The sequence below is a fragment of the Carcharhinus amblyrhynchos genome, chromosome 2 (assembly GCF_965287045.1).
Source record: "Carcharhinus amblyrhynchos chromosome 2, sCarAmb.v2.hapA, whole genome shotgun sequence".
In the NCBI taxonomy this organism is placed as follows: domain Eukaryota; kingdom Metazoa; phylum Chordata; class Chondrichthyes; order Carcharhiniformes; family Carcharhinidae; genus Carcharhinus; species Carcharhinus amblyrhynchos.
In genome coordinates, this window is record NC_137325.1 from 32,699,059 (window position 1) to 32,721,841 (window position 22,783).

General features: G+C 43.9%; 1 protein-coding gene across 1 annotated transcript in view; it reads right to left on the reverse strand.

Annotated features, from left to right (window-relative positions):
- The window catches only part of LOC145353422 (N-acetyllactosaminide beta-1,6-N-acetylglucosaminyl-transferase-like), a 45,167-nt gene extending 22,625 nt beyond the window's left edge, over positions 1 to 22,542 (reverse strand). Inside the window, exons 1-2 of the mRNA XM_080204179.1 lie at positions 21,446 to 22,542; positions 8,095 to 8,184 (exon numbers count right to left, since the gene is read on the reverse strand). Coding sequence (XP_080060305.1) covers positions 8,095 to 8,184; positions 21,446 to 22,403 — 1,048 coding nt within the window. The 5' untranslated portion in view covers positions 22,404 to 22,542. The remainder of the gene's footprint in view (positions 1 to 8,094; positions 8,185 to 21,445) is intronic.
- Positions 22,543 to 22,783: the final 241 nt, after the last annotated feature.

The window sequence follows — 22,783 nt, forward strand, 5'->3', positions numbered from 1 at the left end:
GGCTGGGCGAATGGGCCAGGAACTGGCAAATGGAATTTAATGTTGGCAAGTGCGAGGTGGTCCACTTTGGTAGGAATAATGGTAGGAAGGACTATTACTTACGTGGAGAAAAACTGCAGCAGGCGGCGGTGCAGAGGGACCTCGGGGTCCTTGTGCATGAGTCGCAAAAACCCAGCTTGCAGGTGCAGCAGGTGGTCAGGAAGGCGAATGGGATGCTGGCCTTCATAGCGAGGGGGATTGAATATAAAAGTAGGGAGGTCTTGCTGTGGCTGTATAGGGCATTGGTGAGGCCGCAGCTGGAGTACTATGTGCAGTTTTGGGCGCTGTACTTACACAAGGATATTTTGGCCTTGGAGGGAGTGCAGAGGAGGTTTACTAGGCTGATGCTGGAGTTGAGGGGGTTGAGCTATGACGAGAGGCTGAATAAACTAGGCTTGTACTCGTTAGAGTTTAGAAGAATGAGGGGAGATCTCATTGAGACGTATAAGATGATGAATGGGATGGATAGGATAGAGGTGGAGAGACTCTTCCCGCTCAGAAAGGACAGTAGGACTAAGGGGCACAGCCTCAAGATAAAGGGGGGGCGGTTTAGAATGGAGTTGAGGAAGAACTTCTTCACTCAAAGGGTGGTGAATCTCTGGAATTCTCTGCCCGTTGAAGTGGTGGAGGCTACCTCGCTAAATATTTTTAAGAGGGTTGATGGGTTTTTGATAAGAGACGGGATTAAGGGTTACAGCCACGACAGATCAGCCATGATCTTATTGAATGGCGGGGCAGGCTCGAAGGGCCAGATGGCCTACTCCTGCTCCTATTTCTTATGTTATGTTCAATGACCCCCGAGTGGGTGCATATGTGGTCAACCCCCAACCCTACTGGTGTCGCCATGGTTACCCTACCATTTGTTTGCTGGGCAGGCTCTATAGCTGACTGCTGACATTCCATCCCAAGCCCCACTAACAGAAACAAGCAGCAGCCATATCAGCTGCTGCTCCAATCAAGGATGTTCGGCAGGTATTAATATGGCTCCTCACACAGTATGGACTCTGCAGTGCTGCCTTCGATGAGAAACCATCTTGTGCTAGTCACGAGAATACTTCTCCACCGTCTCCTTGAACTGCAAGCCATTCCTGGAAGCCACTGCACCAGTCATCTAGCCCTTTTCAAACCACTGCACCCATGCAAGCCCCCCCATCCCCACCTTAGCTGCACATCTTTGGACTTTGGGAGGAAACCAGAGCACCTGGAGGAAACCCACGCAGACAAAGGGAGAATGTACAAACTCCACACCGCCACATGCCCTAGGCTGGAATTGAACTCAAGTACCTGATGCTGAGGCTTATAACGGAGGTATAGAAAGAGTTTGCAAATTTGTGTTTCTAACAAACCTTTAGATTTAAGGGGTCCCTGAAAACCAAAACATAGTCCCTTAAAAAAGTAGCCCTTAAGAATAATTATTTTGATTCCTGACCCTGAGGGATATCCTATGAAAAGGCCCAACAATGGTAACACTATCCCAAACAGTAAAGCTATTCTTGAGAGATACTATGATAAAGGTCCTGCACGTACGGAATTGTGATCTGTTTTAACAGCCAAGTTTGCCTCAAGTTACTAGTATTACTAAAGAAACCTTGTGAATGATCCCAGGGATGAGAAGAAAAGAACACACCTCAAATTACTGAAACTTTAATCACTTGGGGAACTAGAATTGTTGGAAGCTGGTGTCGCCTACAGCAAAACCAACAATATTTTGTTTTGAAAAATAAAAGGTGGCTTCAAGGAAAGTGCACAGTCATTCCGATTGGGAATTATAATTCCCAACGCTGGTTTTAGCAGACTAAATTTAAATGAAAGACAAATCCTCATTCAATTGTGTTTATTAGTGAGTTTGGTTATTTTAATTACCTATGAATGACACATCAATGGTGCAAACATTGCCATTGTCAAGTGCCCCCTTTTCCTTCCAACAACCCTGCTAATCTGACTCTTACACATTTTGATTTGGGTCATGCTCTCCTTGCCAAATCCTAGAAATGGGCCCCTGAAATCTCAATGGAAAACACCATCACATTTTCTCAAACTCTTTCATGCCCATTGTAACCCCCTATTTCCTCTCTTCATATTTCAGTAGCTGCTAGAACAGAAGTCATAATGGTTCATCATTTACTCAGCCACCAGAAATCAGTTCTTTATAATTATTACGCAATTCCTATGGAGTACAGAGCTTGATGGTGTAGAGCTTGCATGTTCTGCCCATCTGTGTCAATTTTCTACAGGTGCTCCGGTTTCCTCCCCAACTCCAAAGATGTGCTGATTGGCCATACTGAATTGCACTTAGTGCTGGGGGATTAGCAGGGTAAATACATGGGGTTACAGGGATAGGGCCTGGGTGGGATTGTTCGATGGGCCAAGCGGTCTCCTTCTGCACTGTAGGGATTCTATAATTATCTTTAGTCTCGGCTTGTTAAGCAGGGAGGTATATGCAAGTTTAAAATAGCACTAGGGCTTGGGCTGACTCTCCAGCATTAGTCAGCTTCATGCTTAAGCAGGAAGACTTAAAGATTTGCCATTAATTGGTTATTAACAGGATGGGAAAACAGTTAGATCTGCAAATTTATGTTTACTTTTTTTATTGGCACCAACAACACAGAAACAAGGACAGGTTTATAATTAAATGGGTAATTAAATGACACAAAAACAAAAATTGGTGATAAAGTAAGGAGTTATAATGGCTAAGTTAGTAGTTTAATAAATTAAGAGCTTGTTACAGAAGTAAAATAGTTATTGATAAAGGATGTTAGTTGAATTTCCTTTGTTGGAATTTTATTTTAATCTTTATAATGATTACATAATGTAGAATTATATGGACAGTCATGTAGAGGGAGTAAGAGAAATGTATAAAACTTGCCTATTTGTAGCGAGTATTGAGCCTAGGAGAAAGAGAATTGAAAACTGTAACAAGTCCAAATTCTCAAGACACCCTCATTAGATTATTTACAATACATATTGATGACTTAGACAAGGGAAGTGAATGTATTGTTGCCAAGTTTGCGGATGACAAAAAATAGGCAGGTGAGGATGACACGAAAAGTCTACAGAGAGATTTAGACAGGTTAAATGAGTGGGCAAAAATTTGGCAGATGGAATATACCGTATGAAAATGTGACATAGGAAGAATAAAGAAGCTGATTATTTAAATGGAGAAAGACTGCAAATACCTGGAGCACACAGGAATTTAGGGATTCACTTACATAAATCACCAAAAGCTAGCATGCAAGTTCAGCAGGTAATAGGGAAGGCAAATGGAATATTGGTCTTTTGTTCAAAGGGGGTGGAATATAAAAATAGGGAGATGCTAAAACCATTCAAGGTACTAGCTAGACTACACCTGGAATACTGCAAACAGTTCTGGTCCCCGTATCTAAGGAAAGATGTACTGGCTTTGGAGGCAATCTAGAAAGGGTTCACCAGGTTGACCCATGTAACAGGGAATGTTGAAACCCCTGCTTATTAAGGGGCTTTTAAACCAAAGTAGGCTAATTTAAAATAGGGACCATGATGTGCCTTATATCGAAGGTATTATATTATACAAGGGTATTGTTTACAATTCAATAGTAGTGAATTGTTAACAAATATTGTCATTTTAAAAGTTTTGAATGTCTTGTAAACTTTACCTAAGGGCGGCCTGTCCTAAAAGCATAATGGGAAAAAGCAGAACCAGACAAGCTACATTTGCTAGAACAATGAAGTATGGAACCTGATCAGTGAAAGAAAGTCCTTGCAGCTGGAAGGTACTAAGATAGTGATATGAAGAGAAGGATTTAATTGTGAATTTAAATGAATAGAAGAATTCTGCTCCTGACTCTTGGCCTCCCTGTGGGGACTGTGATGATAAATTATAGCTAGCTAGGCGGAAGGACTTTCAGTTCCCACAGTTTACAAGTGATAAGGGGAAACCTTGAACTTGTCAGACTGCATAGGTAAGGTTGCTAGGCAACAGTGGGAAAGATTTCCAAGTCTAATGAGTATCTAATTAGGCTAAGGGATAGAATGCTATTGGCCAGGGTAAATAGTGTATTAATGTAATTGGATCATCCAGTTTGGATGACAGGGAATATGAATGTTTGAAAATAGGATATCAGAAGTGTTCGTGTGATGTTGTTTCAGAGAGAAGCTGGAATCCATCCTGCATCTCTCTCCCAATATGTACTTGTCAAATAAAGAATGTCTTCAACCACATACTGTCTCTCACAAGTCTTTGTATTTAACTGGATTTGGCTACATGCAGGACCCTCCAGATTGGAGGCCCCAGTGAATTCCCTAACACTCAGGAATGGAGAGGTTTTCTTTTGAGGAGAGATTGAGTAGGTCAGACTGTACTCATTGAAGTTTAGAAGAATGAGACACAATTTTGAGACATATAGGATTCTAAGGGGACATGCCAGGGTAGATGGTGAGAGGTTGTTTCTTCTTTGGGAGAGTCAAAACCAGAGGGCATAATCTCAGAGCAAGGGCTCTCCTGTTTAAGACAGATGAGGAAGAATTTCTTCTGAGGATTGTGAATCCATGGAATTCTTTACTGCATTCTTTACTTGTCCAGTAGAGAGTGGGTCATTAAGTATGTTCAAGGCTGAGATCAACAGACATTTAATCAGTAAGGGAACCAAGGGTTACAGGGATAAGACAGGAAAGTGGGGTTGAGGATTATCAAATCAGAGCAGTGACGATCTCTTTGAATGGCAGAGCAGACTGAATGGCCTCCTGGTGCTCATATGTCTTAAGAGATGTGATTGTAAATATTAATTATATATTGAATTACTATTGCATAAAGAAATCTAAGCTGATGTTAATGATAAACAGCCTAACTAATAATTAAATGCCAGCAGAAGTACGAAAAACAAATATATAGGCACATAACATGAATTTTTTAAAAATTGATTCATTCATGGGGTTTGCCAGCATTTAATGCCCATCCCCATCTGTCTTTGAGAAAGTTGCTGTGAGCTGCTTTCTTGAACTGCTGTAGTCCACAGTGCTGTTAGAATGGGAGTTCCTGGACTTTGACCTGCCACAGTGAAGGGCAGGTAATATAGTTCTAAGTCAGGATGGTGTGTGGCTTGGAGGGGGAACTTGAAAGTGATGGTGTTCCCATATGTATGCTGCCCTTGTCCTTCAGGCAGTAGAGATCACATGTTTGGAAGGCGCTATTGAAGGAGGTTTGTTGAGTTGCTGCAGTGCATCTTGTGGATGGCACACAGTGCTGCCACTGTATAGTCATCAGCGGACATCCCCACTTCTGACCTTATGACGGAGAGAAGATCATTGATGAAGTAGCAAAAGATGGTTGTGCCTAGGTTGTGCCAAAAATGTGCGGGTTAGGTTGATTGCCATGCTAAATTGCTCCTTAATGTTAGGGGGATGTCAGAAAGATGAGTAAGGCAAATGTGTGGGGTTGCGGGGATGGAGCCTGGGTGGGATTGTTGTCAGTGCAGGCTTGATGAGCCAAATGGCCTCCTTCTGCATTGCAGGTATTCTAAGCTGATGCCCTGAGACTAAGATGCTTGACCTCCAACAACCATAACCATCTTTCTTTGTGCTAGGTATGACTCCATCAACAGAGAGATTTTCCCGATTCCCACTGACTCCAGTTTTGCTAGGATTCCTTGCTGCTATCCTCAGTCAAATGCTGCCTTGATGTCAAGCGAAATTATTCTGAGCTCACTTTGAGGTCAGCTCTTCTTCCACTTTGTCCACGAGGTCAGGAGCTAAGCGGCTCCAGCACATCCCAACTGAACATCAGCGAGCAGGTGATTACTGAGCAAGTGTGGCTTGACAACACTGTCGAAGGGTCACAATGGGGAATATGCCAGGCCATAAGGTTATAGGTTTTGGTTGAATACAAGTCTGCTGCTAATGGCTACATAGCCTCATAGATGTCCAGTGTGGAGTTGCTAGATTTGTTCGATATCTATCCAATTTGGTACTAGAACGTAGAACATTACAGCGCAGTACAGGCCCTTCAGCCCTCGATGTGGAACCAATCTAATGACCCTCTAACCTAAACTATTCCAATGTTATCCATATGCCTATCCACTGACCATCTGAACGTCCTTAAAGTTGGCGAGTCCACAACTGCTGCAGGCAGGGCATTCCACGCCCTTACTACCCTCCGACTAAAGAACCTACCTCTGACATCCGTCCTATTAATACCACCCCTTAATTTAAAGCTATGTCCCCTTGTGTTAGCCATCACCATCCGAGGAAAAAGGCTCTCACTGTCCACCCTATCTAACCCTCTGATCATCTTGTATGCCTCAAATTAGGTCACTTCTTAACCTTCTCTTTAATGAAAATAACCTCAAGTCCCTCAGCCTTTCCTCATAAGACCTTCCCACTATACCAGGCAACATCCTGGTAAACCTCCTCTGCACCCTTTCCAATGCCTCCACATCTTTCTTATATTGCGGCTACCAGAACTGTACGCAATACTCCAAGTGCGGCCGCAGCAGAGTTTTGTACAGTTGCAACATGATCTCACGGCTCCAAAATTCAATCCCTCTACCAATAAAAGCTAACACACCTTACGCCTTCTGAACCACCTTATCAACCTGGGTGCCAACTTTCAGGGATCTATGCACATGTACACCGAGATCTCTTTGCTCATCGATACTACCAAAAGTCCTTCCATTAGTCCTATATTCTGTATTCCTGTTACTCTTACCAAAGTGAATCACCTCACACTTTTCCGCATTAAAACTCCATTTGCCACCTCTCAGCCCAGCTCTGCAGCTTATCTATGTCCCTCTATAAACTAACATCCATCCTTGCTGTCTACAACTCCTCCGACTTTGGTGTTGTCAGCAAATTTACTAACCCATCCTTCTACGCCCTCATCTAGGTCATTTGTAAAAATGACAAACAGCAGTGGCCCCAAAACAGATCCCTGAGGCACACCACTAGTAACTGAACTCCAGGTTGAATATTTCCCATCAACCACCACCCTCTGTCTTCTATCAGCTAGCCAATTCCTGATTCAAACTGCTAAATCACCCTCAATCCCATGCATCTGCATTTTCTGCAGTAGCCTACCATGGGGAACCTTAAACGCTTTGCTAAAATCCATATACACCACGTCAACTGCCTTACCCTTATCCACCTCTTTGGTCACCTTCTCAAAGAACTCGATAAAGGTTTGTGAGGCACGCCTTATCCTTCACAAAACTGTGTTGACTACCCCTAATCAATTTATTTCTCTCTAGATGATTATAAATCCTCTTATAATTCTTTCCAAAACTTTGCCCACAACAGAAGTAAGGCTCACTGGTCTATAATTCCCAGGATGGTCTCTACTCCCCTTCTTGAACAAGGGGACAACATTTGCTATCCCCCAGTCTTCCGGCACTATACCTGTAGCCAATGACGACATGAAGATCAAAGCCAAAGGCTCTGCAATCTCCTCCCTAGCCTCCCAGAGAATCCTAGGATAAATCCCATCTGGCCCAGGGGTCTTATCTATTTTCATACTCTCAAGAATTGCTAACAACATTGTACTGTGGTAGTGCCGCACAATACAATGGAGGCCATCCTCGAATGTGAAGACTGGACTTGCAGATTTATTAACTGAATTTAAATTCCACTATCGTTATGGTGGAAGTTGAATCTGTGGTTTCAGAGTATTAGCCTGTGCCCTGACTTGTCCAGTGATATTACTATTAGGCTATTGTTCCTGCATGTCTGATCAGAACCTCCATAAGTACTTCCTCACAATAACTGGGCACTCTGACACAGTTCTCGATACAAGTGCTCACCCTACTGCTTTGTATATGTCTCATAATAAAAGGCAGCTGGAGGAAAGCAGAAGGTTTGTGTCACGTGCAAATCAATCCAAAAGAAAAGACATCTTTCACCTCTATAACATAGCCAACAGGAAAAAATATCAAAGAAGGGAGATAGTGTTTCAATACAATCAACAGATGTGGTTACACTTCAGTATTGAGGAGTGATATTACTAACAATACAGAATGAGAACAAAATTGAAAAATTTACCCAAATAGTCAGTGTACAGTAGGAATCAAAGTTTAAATTTAAACAAATTACCGTGGCAACCATCATGGTTTTTGTCATCACTCCATTTTACGGCACGCAAGTTCCCTTCCCATGCTGCTGATGGCATTGAACCAGGTACACCTGAAGGATGGATATGTAGCATTAATACTGATATCTGCAACTACAAAATACTGAAAACCGACCTTACATTACAAACAGTTATCAATAAAAACAACAGAACTGCTAAATTCCTTGGTTAAAATTTCCATTTGGATTAATGATAAACATTGGAAATGTTCAATTAGCTTACAATTGTGCAATGTTGATAGATTAATGGGAAATTAATCTTCCAAATGTCTCTCAAGGAATGGTTCTGAGCCATAGAACTCCAGGGTGAAGACCTGTGGGCCAGACTTTGCAGGTCAGGGCGAGGGAAGGATAGTTGCTGTTGATTTTGAAGAAAGCTGTCCACAATGATCTAACCATCTCTGGGGGTGTGTTTCCCCTCTCTTGATGGCAAATTAGTTCTGGCAGCAGATCGAGGGGTTCTCTTTGCAATCAGTCACTATAATGCCAGGAACTGCAAATCATATTAATGTACTCGTACATAGAAAATCATTCAAAAATCACTGAAACCCTTTGCTTTTAATTTAAGTTTTTGATTAGCTGATTTTAACTTGTGTTACACAGAAAATAGGAGGAAGAGGCCATTTGGCCTCTTCAGCCTATATTGCCATTCTATCAGATCATGTCCGACCCAATTATCACCTCAGCTCCACCACTCCGCCCGCCATCCATAATTAATCAGCTCCATCATCGACTCCCTTGTAGATCAAAAACACAACTCAGCCTTGAATATATTCAATGACCCAGCCTCCCCCTGCTCTCTTGTGGCAATAATTCCAAACATTAAATGACCTCTGAGAGAAGAAATTCTTTCTCCAAAGATAAATAAACTTGCAAAAAAGAAAAATATATTTTTAAAAATGCAGATTTTTTAATTTTGGAGAATTTTGACATTTTACAAATAAATTCTTTCAGATCCAGTAAGGACAGTTTAGCAGTAACTAAGAAGTCAGTACACCTTTAGATACCTAGTTAAATCTCATTCAAAACAGGAGACTAGGAAGGTCATTCAGATGCAGTGCCAACTGGAGTTACACGAGGATAACACAAGATGGCATGTAAGTACCAGCCTGATTGGAGTGAGTATGAGAGAGTCAGAGAGAGAGAGAGAGAGAGACACACACACACACACACAGGAAGTGTAAGCATGTGTCAGTGAATCAGAGAGAATCATGGGACAAGAGGAAGTTTATGACTCTGAAAGAGGCCACTTGCCCATCGTGTCTGTGCTGATTGGATATCTGAACCACCCAGACTAATCCCACTTCCAGCACTTGCTCCATTTCCCTGTTGGTTACAGCGTGTCATGTGCCTTTCCAAACACTTTTTCCTACTCTTTCAGACACTGAACTCCCGACCCCCACAACCCTCTGGGTGAAAAACATTTTCCTCACCTCCCCCTAATCTTTTTAACAATCTCTTCAAGTCTGAAGAAGGGAAAGTATTAATGAATTTAATGCATTTTGTATCTATCACAAACATAACCCTTCCTCGTAGCTGATCTCTCCAGGCTTATGCTGTTCCTGGCAATCAAAACGATTGATTCACATTTTCCTTACTGGTTCCTGTCTTTCATTTCTATAAAGACAGATAGTTAAACGTGAATGTTACTTTACAGACATTACAAACCTTACCTGTTTGTACTAGCTAAACATAGTTAAACAGCTGCAGATGGTAGAGTGCAATAACAGCTATTTGACAGAAGGACTCCTGCTGGGAAGCCGCAATCACACAACTTACTTCAATGGAGAAGCTGCGGGTCGTGACCGTACCGATGGCTACATCCTGACGGAAGCTGCCAGACGAACTGCTGGTCCTGGCTGAAGCCGGAGGCTACACCGTGACTGGAGTCAGAAGCGTTGCGGGTCCTGACTGATACCAGAGTTTGCATCATGACTGGTATTGGAAGCTATGATGTATAAATATCCACACTTATTTATGTTCAGTGAGAAGCCTGGAAAACTGCTGTTACGTGTCAGATCTCTCCCAAAAGATTTTGTAATAAAACTACTGCACTTTGACTCACTAACAGTCTCAGAGGTGTCCTTTTACCTACAACAAATCTAAGGGTAAAGCTGCCATGGTTCTGTCCCATCATATCGGGCAGTGGGACCCCGTGCGAGAACCTCTCTGGCTACATCAAGGGCATCCTGAAACCCATTGTACAAAGAACCCCCAGCTTTTGTCGCGACACTACGGACTTCCTACGGAAACTCAGCACACATGGAGCAGTTGAACCAGGAGCACTCCTCATCACAATGGACTTGGTACTCTACACCAGCATCCCCTATGATGATGGCATTGCTGAAACTGCCTCAGTACTCAATGCCGACAACTGCCAGTCTCCAGATTTTACAACTCATCCACTTCATCCTGGACCACAACATCTTCACCTTCAGCAACCAGTTCTTCATCCAGACACATGGAACAGCCATGGGGACCAAATTCGCACCTCAATATGCCAACATCTTCATGCACAGGTTTGAATAAGACTTCTTCACCGCTCAGGACCTTCAAACGATGCTATACACTAGATACATCAATGACAGGAGAGGTATAATTTGGAAGTGAGAGGAAGGTTCGTTACGCAGAGAGTTGTGGGGGTATGGAACGCGCCACCGAGTAGGGTGGTGGAGGCAGGAACATTGGACTCGTTTAAGGTTCAGTTAGATAGACACAAGTGAAACGAGGATGGAGGGTTATGGTAGGGGCTATTAAATAAGGTTAGAACCTCGGGAGACACCAGAAAAGCAGACTTGTAAGATTAACGTTTTTGTCTTTTTATTCCGCAGGTGGAGGTCCACCTCGTGTCAAACGAGGGGCATGCACACGGTGGGTCGTGCGTGGGCTGCTCTTGGAGGTTCCGGGAGTGGCCTAGTACTTCGTGTCGGTGTGTGTGCTTGATCCTGGACCGGTAGACAGGCGCCGCAACAGCTCGGTGACTAGCACGGCTAGCTGTGCAGATACATGGATTTGGGCCTGTGTCTGTGGGAGTTTGTGCATTCTCCCTGTGGCTGCGTGGGTTTCCTCCGGGCGCTCCGGTTTCCTCCCACACCCCAAAGATGTGCTCTTAGGCTGACTGGTTTTACCAAATTGACACTATTCTCCCCTGAATCTGGCTAAGTTAGGGGTTCCATTCGTAGACACGCAGGGTAGAATAGGTGTAGGGTGATGCGGCGGCGCGGGCTCGTTGGGCCGAAGGGCCTGTTTCCCGTGCTGGGTTGTTCTTTGTTCGACACTTTCTTCCTTTGGACTCATGGTAGGGGTTTGAGTTTAAGAGCTGTGGGGTTATGTTGCAACTATATAGGACCTTGGTGAGACCACATTTGGAATAGTGCGTTCAGTTCTGATCACCTCACTATAAGAAGGATGTGGAAGCATTGGAGAGAGTGCAGAGGAGATTTACCAGGATGCTGCCTGGTTTGGAGGGTAGGTCTTATGAGGAAAGGTTGAGGGTGCTGGGGCTTTTCTCTTTAGAGTGGAGGAGGATGAGAGGTGACTTAATAGAGGTTTATAAGATTATGAGGGGGATAGATAGAGTGGATGTTCAGCGACTATTTCCTCGGGTGGATGTAGCTGTTACAAGGGGGCATAACTATAAGGTTCATGGTGGGAGATGTAGGAGGGATGTCCAAGGTAGGTTCTTTACTCAGAGAGTGGTTGGGGTGTGGAATGCACTGCCTGCTGTGATAGTGGAGTGGGACACTTTAGGAACTTTCAAGTGGTTACTGAATAGGCACATGGAGCACACCAGAATGATAGGGAGTGGGATAGCTTGATCTTGGGATTGGACATAGTTCGGCACAACATTGAGGGCCGAAGGGCCTGTACTGTGCTGTAATGTTCTATGTTTCTAAAACGATGCAACCCTTTTGAGGGTTTTAGAGGAGTCGAAAAGTGGAAGGTTTCATCAAATTTACTTGCAATCTATGGAAACTGCTCAGGAACACCTTAAGGTGCAGCATAAATTCATTGACAGCAACTTGTGGATTTCCATGTTATTCTGTGCATATGTGCACACCCAAAGTTGCTGCCAGTTTTAGCACTGTGATGGCAGTTTTGGCATCATTACCACAGCAAAATCCAAGCCTTATCATTAAAGCCTTTCTAAATCATTGGGTGAAAAGAAATATGGTGTCAAAGCTTTTCATCTTGCATTCATCAGGAAAATTCACAAGAACACCAAATGTAAAAGGAAACAACAATTTATACTTCCTTATATTAGCTTAGCAGTTAACTGTCAGTTAATTAATGCATTCTCAATGGTGATGCCTCAGCCTGAGTCCACGTCCCACCAATCAGCACTCTTCTCATGAAGTATAAATGGTTGTTCCTTTCGCATTTGGCATTCTTGCAAATTGTCCTGATGAGTGCAGTGCAAGACCAAAAGCTTCAGCATTTTTTTTCAGCAATACTTAAACCTCTACGAATTCCATAAAGTATTAGTTTGAATATGACTCCTCATACTGTATATTTGTAGCAGCATGCAAAAGTACAGTAATAAGTCCCAGATTTAAATAGGGTCATCAGAGCACATTAATCTGAAGTCTCCATGACATTTGTGATGGCTGCTTTATCAATATCAAAAAAGCATGAAGAGACATTGTAGCCCCCACCCCCGAATAGATGAGGAAAGTATTTTAAATATCTCGCTGCTCGAGATGTGAAACTGGTGGAGAAACTTTGTGCTAATGGCGTTCAAATTCACAAGAAAACCAACTGATATTCATTATTTTGGAAAGACCCCAGTGTTCTCAAGTGTGCACATTAAGAGACCATAACATTTTTCTAGCTTGGTAAGATTATGGCCCTCCTGCAATACAGTGATCTGTTTATTTTATACTTGGGAACTTTCTGGTTAAAAGAAATGATTCACAATGAAGCAAGAGGCAAACTGGAACTGCCGAATACATCTGAGAAAAGGAAGCATTGCCCATAATAAAAATATATCCAGGCAGAATGAGGGTTCAGCAGCAGTTTAAAGTACACAAGGGTAGGAATTGAATGGGTGTTAGGTAGTTCTCTTTCCCCATGGAGTAGTAATTATCTTGAATACTAGGCACATTGTAAGATCCCATGAGGTTGCTGTGAAAACTGCAATAAATTTATTTATTCTGCAAATCTCCATCTGAAGACTTCCTAATAGATGAAACACATTCTAAGCTTCACCCACAGCTTTGGGTTCAGTAACCATGTTGATTTTTAGTTACCACTCAAAATCAATAGATTCAGAAGCAAATGACACTAAAGCACAGCTAGGAATTCAAGGTAAAAGAAATCAGTAACTTTAATTTTCACAGCTTCAGACATCCCAAAACAGTTTGAAAAGGACTTAATCAGCTGTGAAGTGTCACCTTTAGAAACATAGGAAGTTACAGTGTGAAAAGGTCACTGGGCTCATGATGTCAATGCTACTGAAAACGAGAGTTATTGCGCCTAACCCCACTTGCAAGTTATTTGTCAAGGTCACCACACGTCAAGTGATTTCAATGCAATGTGGGTTTAAGAGCGAGAGTTTTTGCCTCTAGTACCCTTTCAGAGTGCAATTTCCACACATCATTCTTTGGGTGAAAATATCTCTCTGCAATTCCTCTCTTCTGGTAATTACTGTAAATCTATTGCTCCAGGTTATTCATCTCTCTGCTAAGGAGAGTGTTCTTCCTATCTACTCTATGCCCCTCAATTTTGTACACACCAATTAAGTTTCCCCTCAGTTCTCTGTTCCAAAGGCAATAACCCTGGTCTGTCCAAGCATTTCATACCAAAATCTTTGATTCCTATCAATATCTTTGCAAACTTCCTCTATGCGCACTTTAGTGTGATTATATAATTTCTGTAATGCAATGACCAGGATGGTACGCACTATTCTAGCCGTGGCTTAACTATAGTGCCATGAACATAGATACCTCCTAGACATGTGGTATTCCTAATACTACTGTTCCTGCTGCATCCTTTCCACCCTTAGTGCTTTTTACAGTTGTAGCATAGTCACCCTGCTCATACTGTGCCTCAGTTAGGCAAGAAAAGTATCCTGTGTCTTAACAAACTTATTTACTTGTCTTGCTAACTTTGAGAATGTGTAGACATAAGAACATAAGAACTAGGAGCAGGAGTAGGTCATCTGGCCCCTCGAGCCTGCTCCGTCATTCAATCAGATCATGGCTGATCTTTTTGTGGACTCAGCTCTACTTACTCGCCTGCTCACCGTAATCCTTAATTCCTTCATTGTTCAGAAATTTATCTATCCTTGCCTTAAAAACATTCAATGAGGTTACCTCAACTGCTTCACTGGGCAAGGAATTCCACAGATTCCCAAACCTGTGTGTGAAGAAGTTCCTCCTCAGCTCAGTCCTAAATCTGCATCGTTTTCAAAATTTCACTTCTGCACTTAATACACCTTTCTGCTCTTGGTTCTTTATCAAAGGATTGCCACGTCCTGTGCTGTATGCTGTTGATATTAGTGGGGTTTTATGTTTGGATGTCAGCAGCAACCCCCCCCCCCCCCCCCCCAACTTCCCTTTTCTCTTTGTGGGAACATATTTGTTTTAAATCCTCTTGATATCCTCCTTGAATGTCTCCCACTGCTTGAACACTGACTTGTAAAGTTGGGAAATGCAGAAGCCAATTTGCACAATGTTCATGGTAAATTCACTAGGCCAACTCCTGGGATGAAGCATTGTCCAATGAGGAAATGTTGGACAGTTTGGGCTTATATTCATTGGCTTTTAGAATGAGACATCATTCTGAGGGGATTTGACAGGTAGATCCTGAGAGGATAGTTCTCCTCTTTGGGGAATCTGGAACGAGTGGGCAAGTTTAAAAATAAAATGGTTTCTCATTTAAGATGGAGAGGAGGAGGAGGAGGAGGGGGGGAAAATTGCTTCTCTCAGTTCATTTATCTTTAGAATTCTCTTTCCCAAAAGAGCAATGTAAGCCAGTTCATTGAACATATTCAAAGCTGAGTTTGGCAGATTTTTGATCAAGGGGAGAGTTAAGGGTTATGGGCAGCTGGGGGTAAGGAAAGGAATAAAGTGAAGTAAATAAGGCCGCAATTAGATCAGCAATAATCTTAGTGAAGGGCAGAAGAGGCATGTTGGGCCAAATGGCTTACATCTGCTCCTATTTCTTAGGATGTTATTGCAAATTTGTCATGCTAGTGGTTAGGATCTGGAAATGCACTGCCTGGGAGTGTGGTGGAACAGATTGAATTATGACTTTTAAAGGGGAATTGGATAATTGTCAAGAACAGATTATGGGGACTGCGGAAAAGGCAGGGAGGTGGAACTAGCTGAATTGCTCTCTCAGCTAACCAGCATATTCATGGGCTGACTGGCTTCTTTATATGCTGTAACCATTATATGATCCTATAACATGTTAATCTCAAAGACAGAGGGCAACATGATCCAAACTAAATGGTGTCCTTCTGTTCTATAATTTTGGCAGTTCCCAAGGTATTCCCATTTCAGCTTAGACAGACTTGAAGGAAAAGTCAGAAATCTGAGTACTACACTTATAGAAAATCTGTACAAGAGAATATAGTATATAACGAAGATCACAATGTGCATTGTCAGATAGTGCCTAATTATAATCAGCATGGTGCAGAATATCATTTTTGTAATAACAAAGCAAACCATTTCACCTTACTGCAAAGTGGTGAGCAATCAACAACCATAAAGGGAATGCAATATTGAAATCAAGCAACTGTTGCTTACCTCTGACTCATTGCTCTAGACTGAGATTACATTTAAAAATTATTCAGCATATATCCAGTAACTGGCAAGTAAATCCAATTCCAGTTACTAATTTGAAAGCTTAATCCTACGGGCCGTTGGCCCTTGTGATTTATGAAAGCAACAAGCCCATTGTCAAATCTTTCATTCCACCCACTCTATTTATATACCATGAAGGTGAGGAATGTTAAAGTTTATTTATTAGTTTTTGATAAGAGAGGGAATTAAAGGTTATGGGGAGAGGGCGGGAATGTGGAACTGAGCCACGACAGATCAGCCATGATCTTATTGAATGGCGGGGCAGGCTCGAAGGGCTAGATGGCCTACTCCTGCTCCTATTTCTTAAGTTCTTATGTTCACAAGTAGGCTTACATTAACAAAGAAATTGAGTTATTATGAAAATCCCCTGGTCCCCACACTCCTGTGCCTGTTTGGGTACACTGAGGGAGATATTTAGCATGGCCACTGTACCTAACCAGCATGTCTTTCGGCCCGTGGGAGGAAACCCACGCAAACACAGGGAAATCATCCGCACAGACAGTGACCCAAGCCAGGAATTGAACCCAGGTGTCTATGGCACCAAGGCAGCAGTGCTAACTACTATGCCCCACCATGCCACCCCGTTAGTGTTTGGAATAGAGCTTTTCTCATTTCAAGCACACAGCTTCTGTACCAAGCACTGCCAGAAGCAGGACAGAAACTGCCAGAAATCTCCTATCATTATTTAATTTACCCAATTTGTTGCAGGGCTAGCCTTACACTACTGCGCCAAGGTGACCTTTTTACTCCCACCAGCCATGATGACCTTTTGAGTAAAAGTAGTGTTGAAGTTTATACCATAAGCCCATGCTCACTCCTCAAAACCAGGATTAAACTGCACCGATCCACTTTGTACTGCACTGCACACATAACAGAAAGAGTAAAGAATGAATTGCATGCATTTATATAGCACTTTTCATAACTTCAGAATATCCAAAAAGTGCTTAACAGCCAATAAAGCACTTTTGGATTTGTACTATTGTAATACAGGGAATTTGGCAGTCAATAATGCATACATCTTCCACAAGCAACAGTATTCAGGCCAGATCATCGTTTGTAAGCTAATGATGGTGGAGAAATAGATTTTTAAAATACTGCCGTGGGATCTTAGGCCACCTAAGAATGAGTGCCATGTGTGATCTCAGTTTAAGATTCATCCAAAAAAAATGAGATCTTTGACAGTGCTGTACACTGTCACTACATTATGTCCTCAAATCTCTGGAGTGGGGCTTGGATCTACGCATCTGAGTAGTTGCGGATATTCAGGCCTAAGTTTTAACCTACTTCACAAAAAATGTTAAATAAAAGGAAAATTATGCAGATATTGGAAATCTGAAATAAAAAACAGAAATGAACAAAGGAAAAACAAAGAAAATTACAGCACAGGCCCTTTGGCCCTCCAAGTCTGCAATGACCATGCTGCCCAATTGACCTAAAATTCCATATCCTTCCAGGGACCATATCCCTCCATTCCCATCTATTCATGTATTTGTCAAGATGCCCTTAAAAGTCACTATTGTATCTACTTCCACTATTTCCCCCGGCAGCGAGTTCCAGGCATCCAACACCCTCTGTGTAAAAAATGCTTGATAAACTCAGCAAGTCTGGCAACATCAGTAGAGAGAGGAGCTGAGTTAACGTTTCAACTCCATATGACTTTCCTTCAGAACTGAAGAGGGGTAGAAATGTGATGGATTATGTAGTTAGAAAGAGAATGGGGCAGAATAGAAGGTCAGGGATAGGTCAGAGCTAAGGAGAGATTAACAATGTTGTCATGGACACAAAACAAAGGGAGTGTTGACGGTAGCATTAAAGCCTAAAGAAGTACTAATATTGGCATAAGGTAAGATAGCAGAACGTGCTAACAGAAGAACAAAGGTCAGTGATCAGTCAAAGCACAACTGAAAAAAGAGTGGCAAATGGTCTTATGGGGGGGGGGAAAATATGGTGTTAGCATTGGTACAAACCAAGGAAACAAAAAAAAGGGGTCAAGATGGAGAGGAAAGTTCACAGTCTAAAGTTGTTGAACTCAATGTTGAGTTCAAAAGGCTGTAACACACCCTCACCACTTCCCCTCCCTCACAGAGTCATGACAAGTTCCCTCATGTACTCACTTTACAACCCACCAGCCTCTGCATAGAAGAAACATCCTCCTCCATGTCCACCAGCTCCAGCATGATGCCATCACTGAACACATCTTCCGCTTACCCTCCTGTCAGCATACCACAGGGACTGCTCCCTCCCTGACACTCTGGTCCACTCCATCACCCCAATACTGGCCACACAAGTTGAGGACATATTTCCAGTTGATCCTGAGCTTGAAGAGGTCAGTCAGGCAGCTGATGTCCACCTGCAGGTGAGACATCCCGCCATAGATGATGGGAGCCATCCTGGAGGTGAGGAAGACATTGCCAAAGCAGCTTCCCACAGAACCTTTCATACAGTTCCAGAATGTGCAATACCTGCCCCTTTACCTCCTCATTGTTCAAGGGCCAAAACAGCTTGCATCTCCTTCAATGGTCTACTATATTCACTGCTCCCATTGCAGTCTCTTCTATATTGGGAAGACTAAACACAGACTGGGTGACTGCTTTGCAACATACCTTCACTCAGTCCACAAGCATGACCCAACCACCTGTTGCTTGCCATTTCAACTCAGCATCTTGCTCTCATGCCCACGAGATGGGCCTGCTTCGATGTTCCAGTGATGCCCAATGCAAACTAGATGAACAACACATTTTCTGATCAGGCAAGTTACAGCCTTCTGAACTCAACATTGAGTTTAATAACTTTAGACTGTGAACTTTTCCCTCCATCTTGACCTCTGTTTATTGTTTCCTTGGCTTGTCCCAACGCTGCCCATTTTAATTTATCCCCTTGTCAATTTGATTTAGTTCATTTGGTTGGCCAAAAAGATTGGTTTGTCTTAATGTAAATAAGGGAACCTCCTCAACACTTACTTAAGAAAATAAGAACATAAGAAATAGGAGCAGAAGTAGGCCATCTAGACGCTCGAGCCTGCCCTGCCATTCAATAAGATCTCGGCTGATCTGAAGTGAATCAGTTCCACTTTCCCACTTTCTCCCCATAACCCTTAATTCCCTTGGCTATCAGAAATCTACCTACTCGTGACTTAAATATATTCAACGAGGTAGCCTCCACCACTTCAATGGGCAGAGAATTCCAGAGATTCACTACCCTTTGAGTGAAGAAGTTCCTCCATTCTAAACTGCCCCCCCATCCTTATTTTGAGGCTGTGCCCTCTAGTTCTGCTATGCTTTCTAAGCAGAAAGGATGTCTCTACCTCTACCCTATCTAACCCCTTCATTATCTTGTAAGTCTCTATAAGATCCCCCCTCAGCCTTCTAAACTCTAACGAGCACAGACCCAGTCTATTCAATCTCTCCTCAAAAGCTAACCCCCTCATCTCTGGTGAACCTTCTCTGTAGTCCCTCCAAGGTCAATATATCCTTTTGCAAATGAGGGGACCAAAACTGCACACAGTACTCCAGTTGCGGCCTCACCAGTGCCCTGTACAGTTGCAACAAACCTCCTTGCTTTTATCTTCTATTCCCCTCGTTATAAAGGCCAATATTCCATTCGCCTTCTTGATCACCTGCTGCACCTGCAGACTGGGTTTTTGCGATTTGTGCACAAGGACCCCAGGTCCCTCTGCACTGTAACATGCTGCAGCTTTTCACCCTTTAAATAATAATCCCTCCTATTATTTCTACCAAAGTGGATAACATCACATTTGCTAACGTTATACTCCATCTGCCAGGTCCTCGCCCACTCACTCAGCCTATCCAGATCTCTCTGCAGACTTTCCGCGCCCTGCACGCAATTCGCTTTTCCACTCATCTTCGTGTCATCAGCAAATTTTGTCACCCTACACTCAGCCCCCTCCTCCAGATCGTCTATGTAAATGGTAAACAGCTGAGGCCCCAGCACCGATCCCCTGCAGCACTCCACTAGTCACCAACTGCCAACCAGAAAAGCACCCATTCATTCCAACTCTCTGCTTCCTATTAGATAACCAATCCTCAATCCACACTAACACTTTACTCCCAACTCCGTGTACCCTAACCTTCTGCAGCAACCTTTTGTGAAGCACCTTATCGAACTCAGTAAGAGAAGTTTATAGGGTCCAAAGAGCAAAACGTAGAATCGTTGTGGGTAGAGATAAGGAACAGTCAGGGGAGAAAGTTGCTGGTGGGTGTGGTCTATAGGCCCCCAAATAATAACTTTGAGGTGGGGGGGGGGGCTATAAACAAGCAAATAATTGATGCGTGCAGAAATGGAACGGCGATAACTATGGGGGATTTTAACCTGCATATTGATTGGTTGACTCAAGTCGGACGCAGTGAGCTTGAGGAAGAGTACTTGGAATGCTGTCGGGATAGTTTCCTTGAACAGTGTGTAACTGAACCTATGAGGGAGCGAGTTATCTTAGATCTGTTGCTGTGTAACACTTGTTCTTCAGTTTTGCTTTTACTGACCACTGACTTTTGTTCTCCTATTAACACAATCTGATATTTTACTTGTACACCACTATCAGTAACTCTTTAATCATTAATACTACCATGTTCACGACATCTTTGTCAGTTGCTTCTTAGCTCTTACGTACCCCCAACTTTCTATTCTGCACCCACCCTCCCACCATTTAATTTATCACATTTCTCTCTCTTCAGCTCTGAAGAAGTCACATGGAGTCAAAACGTTAACTTTCTCTCCCTACAGATGCTGCCAGAACCGTGGAGTTTTTCTGTTTTTATCCCAAACAATATGAAAGCTGGGACCTAAGGCACAGTGCCATTCTTGATGGGAATCACAAGATGCAGAAGAGGCCCTTTGACTCATTGTATGCCAGTGCAGACTCAAGAAACAGCTGGTCGGAATTTTACAACTTCACTTGGGTGAGGCTCGTAAAATCCCACCCAAGACCAACAGTGAATTCCATTGTGAGCCTTGCCTGCCCCAATCTGGGGTGGGCAAGGGGTAAAATTCCAGCCCTGAATTCCTGCCATTTGCTTACACTTGGCCCACAGCCTGGAATGTCATGATGTGCAGGTGCTATCCAGAGATTTTGCCTCACATTCCCCAAGCCTTTTGCCTCTCACCTTGAGCTTGTGTCCCCTGGTGACTGACCCTACAACTAAGGAGCACAGCTGCTCCCAGGGCAGCACAGTAGTTAGCATTACTGCCTCATAGCGCCAGGGACCAGGGTTCGATTCCAGCCTCGGGTGATCGTGTGGAGTTTGCACGTTCTCCCCACGTCTGCATGGGTTTCCTCCGGGTACTCCAGTTTCTTCCCACAGTCCAATGATGTGTGGGTTAGGTTAATGGTCAATTTGCCATTGCCAATTAGTGTCAGGGGGACTACAGGGATAGGACCTGGGTAGGATTGTTGTTGGTACGGGCTCGACGGGTTAAATTACCTTCTTCCGCATTGTTAGGCTTCTATCCACCCTGTCCATACCCCCACCTCACGCTGATGTTGCACCTACCTGGTATCCTGTTGAGTGTTACCCAGTAGTGTTCGTCTGGACTGTATGTGTCTTTAGACCAGTCTAACAAATCCAAAGCTCTCTGGTCTGTCAGAATAAATTCGACGAAATCGATGGTCAGGGCATAGTAAGCCGAGCCAAAATAAATGGTCAGGTTGTGGGGAGGGGGCGACTTCTGCTGCTTAGTCCTGACCACATAGGTCTTCTCGGAGGACAAGACCTCCCTGTAGACGAACTTGGTGCGGCTTTTGGCATGTTCGGGGGGCAGGACGCCGGGGGTGATGTTCTTGCCTTTGAAGGTTTTGAGGTGACGGATGATTTCCAGGTTGGTTCTGAGCGGGTAGTCCTGGCCGCACAGGTTGAGGACGTATTTCCAGCTGGTCCTGAGTTTGATGAGGTCGGTCAGGCAGCTGATGTCCGCCTGCAGGCGGGAGATCCCGCCATAGATGATGGGCTCCATCCTGGAGGCGAGGAAGACGTTGCCGAAGCAGCTCTGCAGCCGCTGGAGTTGGGTGTGGAAGTGGCCCGGCGACTTCTCGTCCACATGGATGCAGTAGAGGTTGTGCGGTCGGTAAATGGCCCTGAAGAGGCTCTCGAGGGTGTCGAACTCCTTGTGCACGGTGATGATGAAGGCCAGCGGGAAGCTCTTCTCCTCGGCGGTGAGCGGGCTCTGGGCAGAGTGAAGCAGCTCCCGCAGTCCGCTGCAGTACCCCGAGCCCCCCGGCTGGAGGGCAGCTGCCGGCGGCTCCCGTTTCCACAGGAACACCTTCTTCCCCTGGAAGTAGGAGTCGCAGGCAGCCTCCCAGCCGGCTGCCTCTCTCCGCCGGAGTGACCTGCCAAGGTTCTTCAGTTTACCCCAGCTCCCAGCTGGCTGAACCCGATAAAACCAGTAGCAGCTCACCGCCACGAACAGCAGCAGCGTGAGGAACCCAAGCTGAATCCTCTGCCTCGCCTCCATTCCTCCAAATAAAAGATCTCCCCTCTTCCCTCTTTTCCCCCCCCTCTCAGCTGCTGCCCAATAGACCCAGGATGTCGAAGGAGTCCCCCCTGTGCTTCTGTCCTTTCATCTGGACGGAGCTGGGCTGGGGAAGCTTCAGTGAACCACACCAGGCGGAGTGCCTCCCAGCCCACAGAGAGGATGTCGACAGTGCTCTGCACTTCAAAGACTTTTAACACTTTCCACCCTGGAACTCTCCGCTGTAACTAACATTTAACCCTCCCCCCGGCTACTTCCAAAGCTATTTTATCCTCTCTTACAAGCAGACGAGGGAAGTGGGATCACCACGATGTGTGTGCATAAGTGATGGATTCATATGTTCAGGAGCAAATTTTAAGAAA